Raw genomic sequence first — 18,189 nt, 5'->3', positions numbered from 1 at the left:
TAAAAGTGATTCAAGTATTCAAAATAAAACTACAAAAGTTTGAGGAAACCCCTGTTAGGTAAAAGAAAGAAGAAACATGCCCACCACTTGTTACTTTCGTAAGAAATAAGCTTGAAAAAAGTAATTAGTCCACATGAAAATGTTAAATATTTTAATTATACATTATGTAACAATAAATTCAATAATGGGTACTAACGCCACAATTACCAGCCAAAACTCTCCCTTTGAGAAATAGGCAATAAAAACTAAATTCCACCATGCATTCAGCTTATGCATGCATCATTCAACCTTTGCTTGCAGATAGTGCTACACACAATATACAGACATTTTAAGATGCATTTAAGGTAAAAATCAGACTAGGTCAGTATCAAAACATGCAAGTGTAAGATCTGACCCAGTTTTTGAACATGTTGGTTTTCTTCATGAATATGATGCTCTTAAAAACAGTAATGGGACCCTCTAAGAGCAATATACTGAACAGATGGCATCAAACACAAAAAGTACAACTTAGTAATGAGAACCAAGCTGACACTAACCCCCACATTTGTTGAAATAAACAGACATTCCCTCTTGCAGTCTGGTTAACTAGCCAATGTTATGTTATGGATGTAGATGCTTGGGCATGTCCATGATACAGACATAATCAATGTTAGCAAACACCTAACCCCAAAGAAATACTTGCAGAAAGTAAAAATGTTATATTTACAAATGAGAATTAAAAAAACTCATCTAGCTAGTAACACAAATAAATATTAACATACAAATTCATGCATATTGTACAGGACAATGTACAAGAAAACATTCAGATTCATTCATTAAAAGCGTTAGAGAATTCCACAGCTTTTCATATAGAATTCTTACGTTCTATAAAATGATAACTTAAAATAATTTTACTATAACAAAATACAAAACTGAAAAAAATCATCTCAATGATTACTTACTTTAGCCAGATATATTTATTAGATGACAGTTTGCATTCAATAGCAGATCGTACATTGAAGAAAAAAACTAACCTAAATAAAGTTTGTTCCAATTTGACATACAACTTAAAGATATTTAAGATAGCATGGTAGTGCCAGACAACAGTAGTTTAAAGAGTAAATAAAATTTTACCAATATAACTGCTCATTTGACTTAGATTTATGGACACAAATTTACAGTTAACTACTACAGTTTGCTATTTCAAATGTTGATGTTTTCCACATCAAGTTGTCTAGTATATATAGCTAAATACTGAAAAAATATCACATAACAGAACTAATATGTAAAAACCACATTTTTAAGATGAAAAAATGTGATGACAATGGCTGCTAGATATGAACTCAATTTAAGTGTTATATTTGTAATTTACTTCTTGTATTCAATATTCATGTATAGTGTGAAATAATCCTAAAAAAAAATCAAAACTAATATCTTTAAAAAAAAAAGACCAAGATGTAGCAAGTTACCAAATCAATATCCACGTTTAATTAAGAAGAGCCTTTTAATAATAAAATAAAAGATTGGCAGTTAAAAATACAGCACAGAAAGCAAAACAATTTTTAGCTTTGATAAAAATGTGAATACTCATACTGAACAAGAATACAAAACCTTCACTTTTCTCTTAATGACAGTTACAAAAAGTTTTAATTCTTTTAAATTAATCATTTTAAGAGTACACCCTTTCTTACTAAATACTAGTGATCAAAAGTGATAGTAATGTTTCAAACTAAAGTGTTCCAACTGTCAGTGGACCCTGAAATCTTTAACTTCCTTGATAATAGATGACTGCACAGGTTGGACTTATACTACTTCTATGCTGGTAAGCTGAGCTTCTTTCCTTTCAAAACTGAAATGAAATATAACAATATTTGTACTATCCATTTCTTTATTGTTGGGTGGTGTTTTCAAACTGTCAAATGTACTGTTGATGCAGTAGACTGGCTTGCCAAAACAAAAACCCATGAAGTATTAATTTACATGAAAATAGAGTGCAAGTATCAAATGCCGGCATTTTAAATTATTTTTTTTTTAATCTTATCTACCATTATTTTGATACATGATGAACCCATTAAAGGAATTTTAAAAAGGGAAATATAAATGTTACAGTTGTTGGGGGAAAAATCATAAAAATAATCTACATATTATATCCTTCACCAAAATTATTTTACAAATGAATAAAAAAAACTTTCAAGTACTACAAAAAAAGTACAAGACAGTAGATGGCTAGTAAAATACAACAAAAACACTAAGGTTCATTCCTTATACATGCAGCTTGTTATGTTGCTATTTTCTTCTAAAAGGAATTTTTATTAGTTAAGATTAAATATTCTCAGAATCAGCAACTTGTATTTACTACAAGAAGATTGTTCTAAAGTATGTTTAAAATAATAGGGTTGACACTGGTGCTGTCATGCTCTTGGTGCAAAGAATTCATGACTATTAGACCAGGAAAGATACTAGGGCAGTGATCTACATTCTAGTCACCCAACTTAAAGATGTTATAAAGGAGACAAATTAGATTAAAACAGTATTCAAATGTATCTTTTATAAATGGTAATTTTTCTTTCAACAAAAGCAAAAAAAAAATTATAATTAAATACTTCTTAAAAACTTCAGTATAACTATCATAATTGTCTTATTTCTGTTTGGCCAAAGTTAAAGTTGTCACTTTGTTGAAACTATGTTCCATTTCTTCTTTCTCCCTTCCCCCACGACAGGCATGCAAACCATGCATGTATACACACTCAATGAGTTAGCTGGATTTAATTTACAAAGTAATGGAAAACACCATGCCTTTTGAAAACATTCAACAGAATGTTTAATTTTACTATTAATCAAAGGTGTAATTATGACAGATACTGATGTTTTTAATGAATGCATACACTAAATCATAGTAAATGTTGGAACAGTTCCATAATTATGAAAAATGCTAATATGGAATCCTGCTATTAATAAAACAATCAGCAGCCACCTGGCTTGACTTAAGGAAATAACTTACCCACTTTCCTTGCCAAAACCTGAATAAAGATTTAGGTCTTTATTTCATTGTCCAACTTAGGGAATTTTATCAAACCCTTTATAGCTTGTGGCATATGAATGGCTATAGAAAATTTTAATTTCCCCAAATTGAACAAAAGGGTGCTGATAGAATAGGGAGAAAAGTATTTCAAAGCAACAGGATTTAATCTTTAATTTGCAGCATCTTATATTCAATGGCAATTTAAGATCCATTTAGATTATCAATTTTTGTATCTATTAAGTACAATAAAACAATTTTTTAAAAGTAAAAATTATGCAAAAAGTACTTCGATTACTGAACTCGAATCGCTAAAAATGACATTCTCTGGTAACTTTTTAATGAAAATATTAGCACTATTCCAAATAGCTTAACATCAAAGTAAAAAACACAATGAAGAGGAAAATCTTTGGACAAAAAAAGCACACAAGTTTAGAAAGAAAGACCTAAATCTTTTTTAGCAACATATAGCCATCAGCACATTGAACATTAAAACCTTTAGCACTAAAGATTACCTTGCAATTGCAGCAATGTTCCAAAGCATAAATTGTCTATGACTTACCTTTGGTTATATAAAGATAGAAAAAGTCACAATAGAGAATGGTCTGGACACAGCCTGCGACTACAGCTATCAAATCAAAAAACCCTTCAAAGTAGTAGCGGTACACCCAGTTTAGAATGTACAGAGCTCTGTAGGAACCTAAAATCATATTTGTAAAACAATTTTAGACCAATCTCACTTTTGTTAATTTATTCACAAGTTTTACTATTGTAAAATGACACATTGTTCTGCCATAACTATGTTGAAAATATAATTTTTTTAAGTTGCTATGACAATAGTATAGCCTCTAGAAAACATTTGCCAGCTGAAATACTTTCAGTGTTAATAAAAGGGGATATTTAATCTGTCCTAACAGTACAAAGTACTTTTCTTTATACAAAAAATTACCACAAATAAAGTCAGACCATGATCCAAGATATCTAACCATTATCTTAAGCTTACTCTAACTCATAAATAAACAGCAAGTCTACAGGAATCTCACCTAAAGCAAAGAGATAATGTGAAGTGATGGTCTCAGCCTCACCAGTCTTGCTCATCATGAACAGCTGAGGCAATATTGCCACAGATTCAAGATAGATTGAGAAAGTCCATAGAATCTAGTTTTGAATTAAAAAGTAAAAGGGATATTATATGCTTACTAGGCATGCTGCCCAGCTTTGCTTAGGCTTTCGAAAACATTGAGAATTTGAATGCTTAGTTAATTCGCCCGAGGGTCGGTCTACGACCTCAGGAGTTATGAAGAGGTTCCTCCGTGGACATTTTTTTTTCGATTTATAGCTCATATAAGGCGCCGGTCAGTCGAGGTCAGTTTTGACCCCATCATCGTAGACTTTTCGGCCAACCGGCCCCCGTGTTCTGTCGCCCCAAGGCAAGATCCTGCCAAATTTGAAGCGCCTGCGGCGCCGGGAAGTGCCATATCGGGCACCCGACAACTTTGCTTTATATATTATAGAGATTAGCAAATTGCATAGATAAACAAAGATTTCAATAAAGTAATTAAGGCCTGAAATACTTTAGTATAGAAATGTATTATTTGAATAGATGAATCTAGAATATCTAGATCTAGAATCCAAATAAATAAAATAAATTTTATGAGTTTAGGCCGGAAAAATTGTATTGTATACATTTCATAGTGTACGTAGATCTAAATCAAATTTGAATGAAATAGTTCATTTCTTTTTATTCGAAACACGGCAGATGACGTCATTAGTTAATGTATAAGCAATAGTGACGTCACAGTTTTATGCGTTCTTTTTCACATGTATTAATGCTTTTCCGGTTGCATAAATAATACTGTTTCTCTACATTCTAATACGCCTTTATTTTTTATTTTTCTTCTTTAAATAAAATTGTGGTTATACATTTAAAACATCTAACATATTATTTTCAACAAAAGTCCGTATAAAGTTCTCCATATATCGCTGCCGATTCTGACGTGATGTCCGGCAAAAATATTTTGCGGACAGACAGAGAGAGAGAGAGAGATGTGCGAACGTGGGGTTTTATATATTAGGATAGTTGTTAAGAATGGATAGTAAATGGGTTATCTTTTAATCTCAATTAAACTAATTGTAATATTAAAAATTAGCATACCTCCAATGCGCTAAACTCATGATTAACCAAGAAGGCCAAGCCACCAACAGGAACTACTAGAAACTCCACTCTGAAAGTGTCATGGTTTGAATCATACGTTGCTCTGAATTTGAAGTACATGAGATATACAGTCAGAAGAGATGTTGAAATGAAGAACACTTTCATAATGGAGTTGTAAAGTGATATGTAGGCAGTAAACAGATCCAAATAACGGGATGCAAACACCAGGGCAAAAAGTATCTGGCTCTTTCCAGATATACCTGAAAACATAAATATTAATTATTATGCACATAATAAAAATAAGCCTAGTTAAAAAATATCATGTGTTGTCTTTTTTTTTGTAATTATCACAATTTAGCAGTCTCACAACATTATTGGGAAAATATTTCAAGACAACCTCACTATTTGAATCCTGGACAGAATGTATTCCCCCCCCCCCCCCCCCTAAATAAATTGAGTTCTATGTAAATAAGTAGAATATGTCATAACCTGAATAATTGCTACTCGAGAAAGCCTGTAATGTCACTTCTATTTTCCCAAAACAAGAAGTATCAGACACTTAAGCCTACATGGGGTCACAGTAAATTTGCATATGACCACGGACGGACTGCTGCTACAAGGATTTCAAAATTAATTTGAGGTTCCCACATTAAATGAAAAGCAGTGGGAAATGGTAGGAGGGGCAGCTTTAAAAATTGAGGGAATTTTTAATTACAGACTACCATGTATGCTTATCTTCTCCTTGAAGCCCCACCATATTAATTTTCATTCACAAAAAGTCATGACTAAAACTGCCAGTGCCAGTTTCATCCAGCTTTTTAAAGTTGTATAGCCATAATGTCACATTATTAATTTAATGTGTAACCAAAAGTAACTAGATAGGCAGATCTAGAATTATTATCTAGACTCTAGACCTAACTTAATGCTGCAATGCAGGACAGAATAGCAGTTGAGTGTCCAACTAGATTCTAATTGCACTGGAGTTATGGACCCTGTCAAAATATTCTAGCAGAAGTAGCAGATAGATCTAGATTAGATCTAGATCTAGAATCTAGCAGTCATGGGCAGCCTATAGATCTTTCAGTCAGGTTATGACGTTATGTAAGCAAATTATGATTAGCCTAGTACTAGAAAAAGTAGTTATGAGCCCTAAGTAAACAGGCGGCCTAGTGAATGACATTTTAATAGCTTTTGAATTTCTGTTGATAAAATATCTGGTACACTAGGCCCTAGGCCTCTAAGTTAGCCTCTAACGATTGGCAAACAATGCAATTCAACATCATACATTCTAGATTCCATAGATTTAGATTCTGGCCCAGATCTAAAAATCTAGATTGCTAAATCCATGTCAAAGAAGATTTTAAAAATAACAAGATCTAGATCTAGATCTAGAAAGTATAAAGTTGTTTGTTAGATTAGGAAGCGATAAGTCAGAAAAAAACACAACAGAGAATCAGAGATGGTTAGGCCCGGTTAGGGGCCTAAGTCGAGCGTTGCTCTCTAAACAAAGAAAACTTTATGGAAATACTTACCAGCGCATGATCGCGTCTTCCACATCTTTAGCAATAGTAAAACTATTGCTAAAAGATGGGACATATCACCAATAAGCCGAAAAATATTCATTTTTGATAGCTAACCACTTCCACGTTCTTACTTTTCTTATTGAGGACGTGGCGCGCAATGAATTGTTGGTAGAAAAAGCCTGTACTCGTATTGTTGAAATATTCGATACTAACATAAATAAATACAATACAGTATTTTTTATTAGGACGTTAAGGACAATTAGCAGTAAAAATAATTTGATAGTTTAATAAAACTACCTATTAGTACTTATACCAAATGAAGTAAAACTATATTATTACTTGAACATTTCTGCTTAAACAATAAAAAATAAAGCAAGGAAACAATTCGCATTTTACTGACCGTCTAACCAACAGGTGCAGCTTGACTTAAACATATAAAAGACGCGGGTGGTCATGATCCCTATCAAGCGATACCTATACAATATACATGACAATTTCGCAGGAAGAGATTGGGCCTACTTCTAGATCTACATCATTTTTCAATAATGACCGTCGATTGTTGAGCGGTTATGCTACAAGTAAGAATAACCCTCTACTTTTCTACCATTTCCCTGAAAAAAACATAGATAAACTACATTAATAAATATAAAATGATGACACTTTATTTTTTAAATGATGTCTTTATTTTTAACACGGCAAATGAGTCCCCAATCAGCTTTTAAATCACGAAACTCATATGTAAACGGCGATTGAAATAAATGATCGATACTTAAATTTTAAGTATCGTTGTGTTCACGCCGTTGTTTTGGAAAGAGACTAGGCCTAGGCCCCACCGGTATTTCTTGCCAACCGCATTTACAAAAGAGTTCTCTTTGATGTGTTGTTGTTATTTCCTTTTTCAATTTTTACTTTCTCGTAAATACGAAGTATAGAGAAAGTCTTGTAATCGTACAAAAAAAAAAATCGAGATTTTTGCAAATCTTGACGTTTTACACCTCACTGATACGGAAAAAACATAATTTTGCAATCTTGTCCGTATGTCTATGTGTCTGTCTGTCTGTCTGTGTGTCCGTGTGTATCAACTTTTGAGCGATTTCCGATTACCGGAAGTGGTACTTTTTCTACTTTGAATTTTTCAAAAAGCCTATAACTTGAGTACTATTTCAGATAGATAAATGAAATTTGATATGTAAGTAAAAGATCTAATTCTCTACCTTCTGTCAAATTTGAGTAATTTCCGTTGACCGGAAGTACTTATTTACGCTATTTCCGATTTCTCAAAAAACGCATGTAAATTTATAAAGTACTAATAATATTGCGCACTATTATGCACATTGGTGTGCAATTCTTTTTTCTACGAGATTATATTCTATTTTAAAAAGTTTGAGTATTTAAAATGGATTAAAAATCATGTATAGAAGTCTATATCCCGAGTTGCCATCCCCCGTAGTGTCATATTAGAATATTCGAGAAAGTTTAGGGGAGATCACTCCCGGTTTATTTAAAAATAAAATAATACACCAAAGCCAATCTAACAATAAGACCGTAAAGTAAAGCTCCCCTTTCAGTTCAGACCTCAAGATCCATAAGGCAGATGCAGTAGAGTTCATGTTTCATGACCTCGACATATGAAGTGATGGTGTCGTCAGCACTATGCCCAGCCGCCTTTACTGGGCCTTTCCCTAACGTGAACAGGTGTTTTTTTTTCCAGACTTTTTCTCTCCGGGGGAGGGGGGGGGGGGGGCGACATTTGTAAAAGTTTATATTTTCTACATAGATTATATTACATTCCGGGTGGTGGGTGCGGTAGACGTGCTTCGGTGGGGGGGGGGGGGGAGTAAGTCGCCCCCCCCCCCCCCCGAAGCGATGAAAGAAACACTGCTTGTCCCATGGACCGTGAGGGTCGAAAGGGGGGAAGCGAACTAAAATTTCCTCCGGGTGGGGGGGGGGGGCACTATTAAAAGTATATATTTTCTTTATAAATTCCATTTCGTTGGGGGGGGGGGGCGATAGACGTTCTTCGAAGAGATGCCTGGAAGAAACTCAGGATGCTTGTTTACATAGTGTGTGTTTGTCCTCCTTTAACTCACCTCTTCAAATTCAACGGTAAATAATGTCGATTCCTTACAGGCCTAATAATGCAAAGCTGGGTGTTGTTTTCTCACGCATCACAGTTTGTCTTTTCGCTATTTCAATTTAACGAACCCCCACCCTCACCCCAATCAAGCGGCTCAGTGAGACAACAATTCAACGTATCTGCCCTATTGACCGCCAGCTAAAAACAATATGGTCTGGAAGTTGGTTGAAATCTCTATTCTTACTTAACAGCTCCTTTTCTATTTTTGGAGATAAAGGTTATGGTTTTTAAAAAGAATAATAAAAATATTGAGATCAGAGGAGGGGGGGGGGTATTTGACAACACTGGGGTTGGGAGTAAATTCTTCCAAAAACTCGGGACGTGATTATGTCCGACTTCTTTCAGATGCGTAGCGACCCTTCCCGGCGCCCGGGGACAAACTTTTCGATTTGCATCCCCCCTCAAACTTTCGATTTGCACCCCCCTCAAGATTTCGATTTGCACCCCCCCCCCCTCAAACTTTCGATTTGCACCCCCCTCAAGATTTCGATTTGCACCCCCCCTCAAACTTTCGATTTGCACCCCCCTCCCCCAAGAATTCGATTTGCACACCCCCCCCCCCCTCAAACTTTCAATTTGCACCCCCCTCAACCTTTCAATTTATTTTTCCAACCCATTTTGGCGCCTCTAAGGTCGGCGCCCGGGGACATATGTCCCTCTCTCGCTACGCTACTGACTTCTTTTAAATGCATGCGCGAAAAGAATTATAATTACACACATTCTGCAGTGCATTGGTATCCGAACTTCTCGACACTGCCGCTCCGTTGAAAAACTAATTATTTTGGCGCTTCCATTCACCCTCTTATCCCATTATATATGCTATATATTTTTTACTTTAATGTCTAAAGTTATTAATACAACATTGAACAGTTAAGAAATGACATTGCAACTTTCAAAGATGAAGTAAGAATATGATAACTTATGATTACGACGCAATCGTCATTCAAAACTCTTTCCGATTACAAGACGCGGCAGGTTTTGCCATTAAAGTTGCCAATTTTTCTGTGTCATCTCTTTAAATTTTAAGTACCGCACCCCATTCTCAGCCCCAAACTTGTGACTGAGGCTACTGCTACAATGTTTAGATAACAGGGTGTTCCGACACAATCATGAATCATTCACTACTCAAGTGTAAAACATCCACGCAATAAAGCAGACGAATTCGAGGCGGACTTAACGTTGGTGGCTTAAGGTTATAGACTCCACCGATAAACAGACTCCGACAATACTCAGCCGTATTTCTGATATCCTACACGAATAGTGAAGCCAAGTCTACAAGATGAGCTGATAGCCACCATAATTTACACGGTATATTTTAAAATAATACTTTAGCAGACTAGCAGACCTGCGTTTCAGAAATCTCTGTAACTTAACACTAAAAGGCGAAAATCAAAATACAATTGTGTTGCTTCAACTCGACGACTTGAACTTTGCTTGAAGCTGCCTCGACAATGCCATCAAACATCCCAAAGCATGCACAGTAAAATGTGTTGTCGGCAATGTAGCGAACTGAGGATTTGTGGGTGGGTTTGTGGTCAAATCTTCTTAACTCAGTTTTGACGCAGGCCTATTTCTAGCGAAGCGATGACTTTCAAACCTTATACTTTTTTTTTAATACGCACGCCAACATCTCCGACAACAATGCAATACAATATTAATATTTTAAAAAATCTAATTAGGTATTAAATTAGTAAACAAAGAGCAATTCAAAGATAACGGTAAACGATAAAACATACGGGGAAAATTAAAAATTAACCAGGTGGATAAGTGTTGACTTGATCAGGGAGTTGGTGTTCACAAATTTTGTTTTCGTTCGGGGGGGGGGGGGGGGCGGTAGACTTTCTTCGGGGAGGGGGCGGTGCCCCCCCTTCCCGAAGAGATGCCTGGAAGAAACTCTGGTCTAAGCTAATATGATTAACATGAATACTGCCACGGCACTGCATTCCTCACATAACGCAAACGTTGCGTAAGTGTCATGTAGTCACAATTCTGTGGATCAAGACAAGCACCATCTGCTGACAAGAGTTTGTGCACTCATACCCGTTTGTTACAACAATTACTTTCTAGCCTCTCTCACGCCCCCCCCCCCCCACTACTATCGAACGAAATATAAATTTATGTAAAAAATATATAGGCTACTTTAACCAGTCTGCCTTCCGTTCCCTGCGAGATTTTAAGTGTCCCCCCCCCCCTCCAAAGTTTCAAGCGCCTCCCACCCAACACCCGGAGAAAAATAAAATTGAAGTATATATTTTTTGAATGAATCTGCTAAATACGTCAGCGTTAGAGTAAAACATTTACAGGCTATTTGGTGGCCTTTTATATATAACATAGATCTATATGGATGTAGATATATACAGTAATGTTTCGCAGTCAACCCAACCCTCAAAAATCAACCGGGATAAGATATTGTGGATACATAATTTATATTGGCCTAGAAACCGATCAATTTGTGAAATCAAATGAACGACATCATTTATACTTAGCCAACACAGCTGACCGATGAAATCAAGAAAACCACAGCCAAATTGTAGAAATACTGCATGCTTTCCAGAATAAAAATAAACAATGGGGAAAAGAAGGGTACGTGAAGAATTTTTGTATCTATTATTAATTGATATAAAAACTGATATCTAGGTGTAAAAAGTGTTAAGCATTATATATTTGATAACATTATAAGTTTTAATTTATTTTTGAAAGATAATTGGCAATTTTGTCAATTTTAGTATTTAATATTCTTTTTAAAAACGCAACAACCTGTTGTCGATAACATGTCGGCGACTTCATTAAAATTAAAATAATGTATTAAAATTAAAGTAGATCTAGATTCTATGTTTCTTTCGTTTAAGATTAATTTTTTATTAGGCCTAGATCTAGCTCGGCCCAGACCCTAGGGCGACCTAAGCCCTAGGCCTAACTATTAAATTATTAATTTATTTTATTAACAATGTCAATAGGCTCAAAATTCAAAATTAAAAAAATACTTTAAAATACTGATGTGAGTAGTACGCCCTACCTAAAAAAAAAATGACAACTGACAACACAAAACTTTTATGCCTAGATAATAAATCTAAGTAGATATAATCTAGATCTACAATTTTTTTTTATTAGGCCTAGAGGGCATAGACTTAGGCCCACCGGTAATCTATCGTTTTGGGTACGTAAAATCGCCCGCGGCTATTAATGTACGAAAACGTTACCTCATTGTCAAGGCTGTAATAGAAGTATATTGTGATATGTTTGTGTCAAATATTATAGATAAATGAATAATAAACCTTAATCAATGGCTAAATATATCAATATATGCCAGAAATTAACTTTAAACAGCAGTGTCTGCAAGCAAGATTTGCTATATAAACAGCAGCCATTTGTAAAATAGAGTGACTTCCGCCTGAATCTCGCTATAAGTCAATAAAAATAAAACTTTAACAAGATGGCTGCTATAGTAAATGAGCATGGTTGCATCTGTTGGAAACATCGCTGGTGTACATTTATTACTGAAAAGTTTTAATTCAATTGTTTAAAAACAGGTACATAAATGAAACAAGGAAACATTTTTGTATTTTTCAAAACATAAATCCTCCTCAAAATGTGAAATAATTATTACAATTTAAGGAGTCACCTGTTTTTCACATTACAAGTCGCGGGCGATTTTACGTACCCAAAACGATAGATTACCGGCCCACCTATTATTAGCCTATTAGTCTCATTAGAGTCTATTAGACCTATTATTACTATAACTATTACTATGATAGCCTTATAAACATTTCTTTTATTTCTTAAGGGCAAACTAGGAAAAGCTGCTCGAAATGCCAAAGCAGGTCCTGCTACTGGGCTTGAGGAAGAAACATACCAAAGGGCCCCACATTCGTTTGTTTTTCACAGAGGTCATGTTGGTAAGACTGTCAAAGAACTTGTTCTGGACATTAGGAAAATAATGGAACCCTACACTGCTTCAAACCTAAGGGTAAAAATACTTATTTATTACATTTTTAGGGCCTCAAAAAATAAAAGTTTGGCTATAACTATAATAAACGTGACTTGCTAATTTTCAGCTTTTCCCTGCATGCACATGTGCCCTAAATCCTCTGACTGACTGACTGTTAACAGATTGGTAGTAATGTACCATCATAATTCTTTTTTAAATGCTGTTTGTAGTTGATTGATTTAGAGAAAATTTGTTAGGCCCTTTACAATTTTATCCTAAAAATTTCTTTCTTTTCTTGTTATTTTACTTAGTTTACCACTCACTTTTTTTTTGTGTATTAATAATTTTAAAAAATGTTTAAATCTTTAAAATAAAATGTACATGTAAATTTTTTCAGGTGAGAAAGAAAAATGTCATGAAAGATTTCTTAACAATTGCTGGGCCTCTCCACGTCTCCCATTTCATTGTGTTCACAAAAACAGATATCGGCACATACATGAAGCTAGTCTGTGTCCCTCGTGGGCCAACGCTGACATTTAAGGTCAATGAGTTTAGTCTTTCCAAGGATGTTTTGTCATTTCAAAAACATCCAGATGTGGACTCCAGGCTGTTTGCAAACCACGCTGTAATGGTGACCAACATACCCTCGGACAGTATGGAGAACAAGCTCATGAATATTACCTTCAAAAACATGTTTCCTTCAATCAACCCAAATACAGTAAGTTTACTACAAGATGTGAGCTGTAAAGTAAAACAATAATAGTGTTCATAAGACTAACACTGAATATATTCTAGTCAGGGTGAGGGGAGGTATTTTCTGGGAGAACCCAACCTACAAATCCAGCTCTGGTTATATTGTACTGGGTTTCCAATCCAACTGCTTTTTTCTTAAGTAATGTCATGTAGCCAATGTGAATTGGTAGGGTAGGGGCTTAATGTCAACCAGGGATTGAAATGTGACTACATGTTTTATTCCACGACACACAATAACACGATGACAGAAACTCCGTTTATTTTTACTTCTTTACCAATAGCTTTATTATATTGAAGGTTAGCAGATTATTATTATTTCATCCTTATTTCATATTTGTTGAATCTGTTTTTCATTACAATAATATTTGTGAATCGTAAAATTGTTGTAAGCAGATTTTTAGATTAATATTCAGATAGATATAAATTAATGAAAAGAGAAAGTAAGCCAGCCAAATGGAACCAGCTAAAAGAAATTTAAAAAGTATTTTGTAATGCGTTATTAACTAAGATATGCTAGGGTAAATGCCAAACTTACTAAAGTATTTAACTTTCAGGTGAAACTCAACAACATGAGAAGATCTGTCCTGGTCAACTACGACCCTCAAAGTAAAACTGTAGATATCAGACACTAGTAAGTGACCATTGAACTTTGTAACTTTTAAACTCCAGTTTTAATGGACAGTTTAACTATATTCTAATTGAATTTCTTTCTTCTGTTATTTATTAAATAAAACTATAGATCATAAATATATTACTTAGGGTAATTTCATTGTTGAAACAACTATTTTTGTTTACTAGTCAATAAAACAGTATAAGATCTGAGACAATGACCATTAAAATTGTTTTGTTTACCAGTATAATGAAAGTTACACCAACTGGGGTGAGTAAAGCCATGAAGAAGCTGATGAGATCAAAGCTGCCTGACTTGGGACACCATGAGGACATTGCCGACCTGTTTATGGAGAAGTAGGTCTCATCTAGGCTAATGGATTACTTGTCTTAGTTGTTTGAATTTACATCACTGGACCAACTTATTTACTGGTTAGGTCTCATCTAGGCTAATAGATTACTTAGTTGTTTGAACTGACCATCACTGGACAACTAATTGACTGATTAGGTCTCATCTAGGCTAATAGATAACTTAGTTGTTTGAACTGACCATCACTGGACCAACTTATTGAGTGATTGGGTCTCATCTAGGCTAATAGATTACTTTTTAATTGTTTGAACTGACCATCACTGGACCAACTAATTGACTGATTAGGTCTCATCTAGGCTAATAGATTACTTATAATTGTTTGAACTGACCATGACTGGACAACTAATTGACTGATTAGGTCTCATCCAGCTAATAGATTACTTATTAATTGTTTGAACTGACCATCACTGGACAACTAATTGAGTGACTAATTAATCCGTGACTTGTTCCACTCTCTCCAGAGGGCTGTCTGACAGTGAAGGGGAGCAGGATGGCCCACACAACCAGGTCACAGTCACACAAAATGTCAAAGGTCGAGGGGTTACAAGGAATGCTGTCAATGCTATCAGGTGAGTCTTTTTTTCACCTGCATTGTGGCTAAAGTAGTGAGGTACACAAGGTTTTGACTGAGTATTTTGGCAAATAGTCCATTTAGATAAACTGGGATGTAGTGTAGCAAATGTAAAAAAAAAAACTTTTCAAGCAAGACATGAGTAGCAGGATTATAGATTAAAAACATTCAAGAGAGGAATTATTCTGATTTGAGAACCACACTTCACAGCAAGAACTTTGTTTAAAATAGCACTTTGATGTTATTCGTGCATGTAGTATAGCAATAGAAAAACATGTTGAACAAGCACAGGTTTTTGTTAATATTTATCTTATGATCAGTGGTAGTTTAAATGTTTGGTAAATTATCATGGTTAATTAAACATTCCCAGGTTAAAAGAAATTGGTCCACGGCTGAACCTGACGCTGATAAAGATTGAAGAAGGTTTTGAAGATGGAGATGTTTTGTATCATTCATTGGTTGTCAAAACACCAGAGGAGCTGGAGGCCATCAAAGCCATGAGAATACAAAAACAGTAAGTTTGTACGATTGACTTGAAATGTGAACTTTTTTTGTAGAACAGTCAACCTTTGTTGATTTGCTGTGTTAAGTAAACCCATTCAAAAAGATACGGCAACTGGAATCAAACTTATTATTGATAAATTACAATTTTTTGGTGTATAATCTTAAGTATGTTTTTAGGTCTCATTGTAGTCAGGTTTTTTGCTCTCTGAATGGATTGTGCTATCTCTGCTAATCCCAGCTATTTTTACTTTCACAAGTGTTGTACCTGTTATGAGTGGTCTGCATGTTGATTTCTTACATTATCAAATCTGGTAGCTAGACTCCAAGCTTATGAGTTTGCAAACAAATGCTTTGTGGTGGTCTACTATACAAATTTTCACACCAGATTATAAATTTAGTACTATTTAATAGTTCACTTTTAAATTATTTTTTCAGTTTAACATTCGAAGCATTAATTAAATAAAAAATAATAAAATTCAAAAATTCAAAAAAAAAAAAACTGATTTAAAATTTCAGAAAGGAAAAGTTGGCCAGAAAACAGAAACAGGAGGCAGATGTGAGGAAAAAGCAAAAACTTAAAGAAGAGCACATCAAGAAAACAGAAGAAGGAATGAAGAGGAAAATGAAGGAGAAAGGTGAAATAGAGGCAGTAGATGAGGAAGACAAAAGTGAAATGGATAACAAAACTGGTACGTGACCTCTGTAATTTTAGTTCTAGTCCAGTCTCTTAACAGATATTTTGTAACAATTAACTTGTCTCAACTTTTTTTTGTAACGTTTAATTTGTAATATTATTTTTAAAAAATATTTTGTTAAATTTATTTTTATGTATATTTTGTATGTATTTTTTTAAAAAATCGTGTACTATTTAATAATTTAACTAATTTTAAATATTCTTGTTGTTACAATTCTTCAACTTTAAATTAAAATTGCTTTATATTTTGTTCTAATTCTGTATACCCTAATACAATTCTTTGAAATTCGCTAACAATTTATTGTATTACACTTCTCTCAAACAGAAAATGAAGAGGAGGATGTGAAGAATGAGGATGATGATGATGACAGAGAGTACTACAAGCAGGAGATAGGAGAGGAACCTGAGCCAGGTAACCAGATTTTGTTGAATTAATTCTGAAAAGTGTTGTTGAACAGTTGACATTGTCTTCTACATCTACCTCATTAACAACAAAAACTATGTTTTTAAACATTTTTATCCATTCTAATTTTAGTTATATTTTGTTAATTAATTAATTAAATATTATAATTGTTATAATCATACTGTTTTGTATACTGCTTGAATAGAACTTATAAAGTTGTGTGATTTGTCCCACACCCAATTTAACTTTGTTTACTTGCAACCTTTGGTAGGAACTGCTTACTAAACTTTGTGGCTATCTTGTGGACAACATATTTTACATTTTCTGACTTTTTTTCAGAAATGTTCTCAAGTAGTCGAAAAAGGAAAAGGGGAAGCCAAGATTCTGTTGCGCCTCAAGCTAAACGAGCTAAACAAGGGAAGAATGATTTTAAACAAGGGAAGAAAGATTTCAAACAAGGGAAGAGAGACTTTAAACAAGAGAAGAAAGATTTTAAGAAGGGACATAAGCAAGGAAGAGGGGAGACAAACCAAAAACACCAGAAAGAAAATAGATTTAGTGGAGCTTCTGGAAATAAAAAAAGTAAATTCTCAGTTAAGTTTCAGCAAAAAGACAAGTTTGATGGTAAACAAAAAGGGAGGAAGGACGGGAACAAAAAGAAAAGGCCAGTTCACAACAAGGTGAAAAAACCAATGTTTAGGCCAAAAGGCAGTAGAAAGCGATAGCAGAAATCTTGATAACTCTGTTGTTTCATCTCCATGTTTTCTATATACAGCATAGACAAGATATTAAACAATTACATTTTATCTTATGTGTTTTTGTTATTTTGTAGTTAAACAGAAGTTAACTAACAGAAAAACAGGCAGAAGATGCATCAAAATTTTTAAGAGAAATATTTCTCTTTACTTATTACATTTATTATATCAGTAATCAAATATGTATATAGATACTAAATGAATGCAACTTATAGTTTTATAATTTGTTTTAAAAATATTAATATAAGAATGTCTTTTCAATATTTTAAGCTTAAAAAATATAAGATTAGAGAAACACATATAAATAACAAAATGGAGGAGGTGCTAGCCTTGATATCCACTCTACTAACCTCTTCCTTCTTTTTTCGTTAATAATATTAATCTTCTGATTTTAAGAAAAATATATGAGTTTAGTTACAAACTTTGAAAACCATACTTGTGTCAATTAAGGACCTTAGTTTTCATCAAGGGGAGGCAATTTTGATGATTTACGTTTTTACTGTAGAATTATTGGCATCTACACCCCTTGAAGTTGAAGGAAATTTTTAAATTGGAATTAAATATGTTTTATTCTTTTTCTATACCTGCGCAAGCTGATTTAGTAATATTAATATTATCAACAAAATTACATAGAAAGTAAAGTTGTGAATTTTGTTTTGTGGGAATTCACTAGAATACATGTCACTGGGATTATAATAATTATACATCATTGCTCCCAGAGTATGTAAACAAAAGGTTGATCAAGCTTCACTCTGTTCATTCAACCGTGTCTTGTAAAAAAGTGCTGCT

The 18,189-nt window shown here is 34.0% G+C and overlaps 2 protein-coding genes across 3 annotated transcripts; one reads left to right on the top strand and one right to left on the bottom strand.

Moving 5' to 3' along the window:
• Positions 1–136: 136 nt before the first annotated feature.
• LOC131942922 (ER lumen protein-retaining receptor 2) lies at positions 137–6,862 on the bottom strand. 2 transcript variants are annotated; one of them, XM_059302892.1, is made up of 6 exons: positions 6,686–6,862; positions 5,154–5,413; positions 4,042–4,156; positions 3,561–3,698; positions 2,981–2,999; positions 137–1,828 (listed from the first exon to the last, which is right to left on the bottom strand). In XM_059302892.1, the coding sequence occupies exons 1-6, from the start codon at positions 6,774–6,776 to the stop codon at positions 1,783–1,785; spliced, it is 669 nt and encodes a 222-aa protein (XP_059158875.1). In that variant the 5' UTR covers positions 6,777–6,862; the 3' UTR covers positions 137–1,782. The 2 variants fall into 2 exon arrangements, with proteins under 2 accessions (XP_059158875.1, XP_059158877.1); XM_059302894.1 differs by lacking the exon at positions 2,981–2,999 and having other exon boundaries at positions 6,686–6,860.
• A 4,383-nt stretch (positions 6,863–11,245) lies between these two features.
• On the top strand, positions 11,246–17,451 carry LOC131942926 (suppressor of SWI4 1 homolog). Its single transcript, XM_059302898.1, has 10 exons — positions 11,246–11,396; positions 12,598–12,780; positions 13,139–13,459; positions 14,049–14,125; positions 14,350–14,460; positions 14,935–15,042; positions 15,415–15,558; positions 16,065–16,237; positions 16,568–16,654; positions 16,985–17,451. Exons 1-10 carry the CDS (start codon positions 11,382–11,384, stop codon positions 17,368–17,370), a joined length of 1,605 nt encoding a protein of 534 aa, XP_059158881.1. The 5' UTR covers positions 11,246–11,381; the 3' UTR covers positions 17,371–17,451.
• The last annotated feature ends 738 nt before the right edge of the window (positions 17,452–18,189 follow it).

This window comes from Physella acuta, unplaced genomic scaffold (genome assembly GCF_028476545.2).
Source record: "Physella acuta isolate Inbredline_101_S28 unplaced genomic scaffold, ASM2847654v3 ptg000433l, whole genome shotgun sequence".
Lineage (NCBI taxonomy): Eukaryota > Metazoa > Mollusca > Gastropoda > Physidae > Physella > Physella acuta.
The sequence above is the reverse complement of the archived record's forward strand: the minus strand, read 5'-3'. Positions and strand labels throughout refer to the sequence as shown.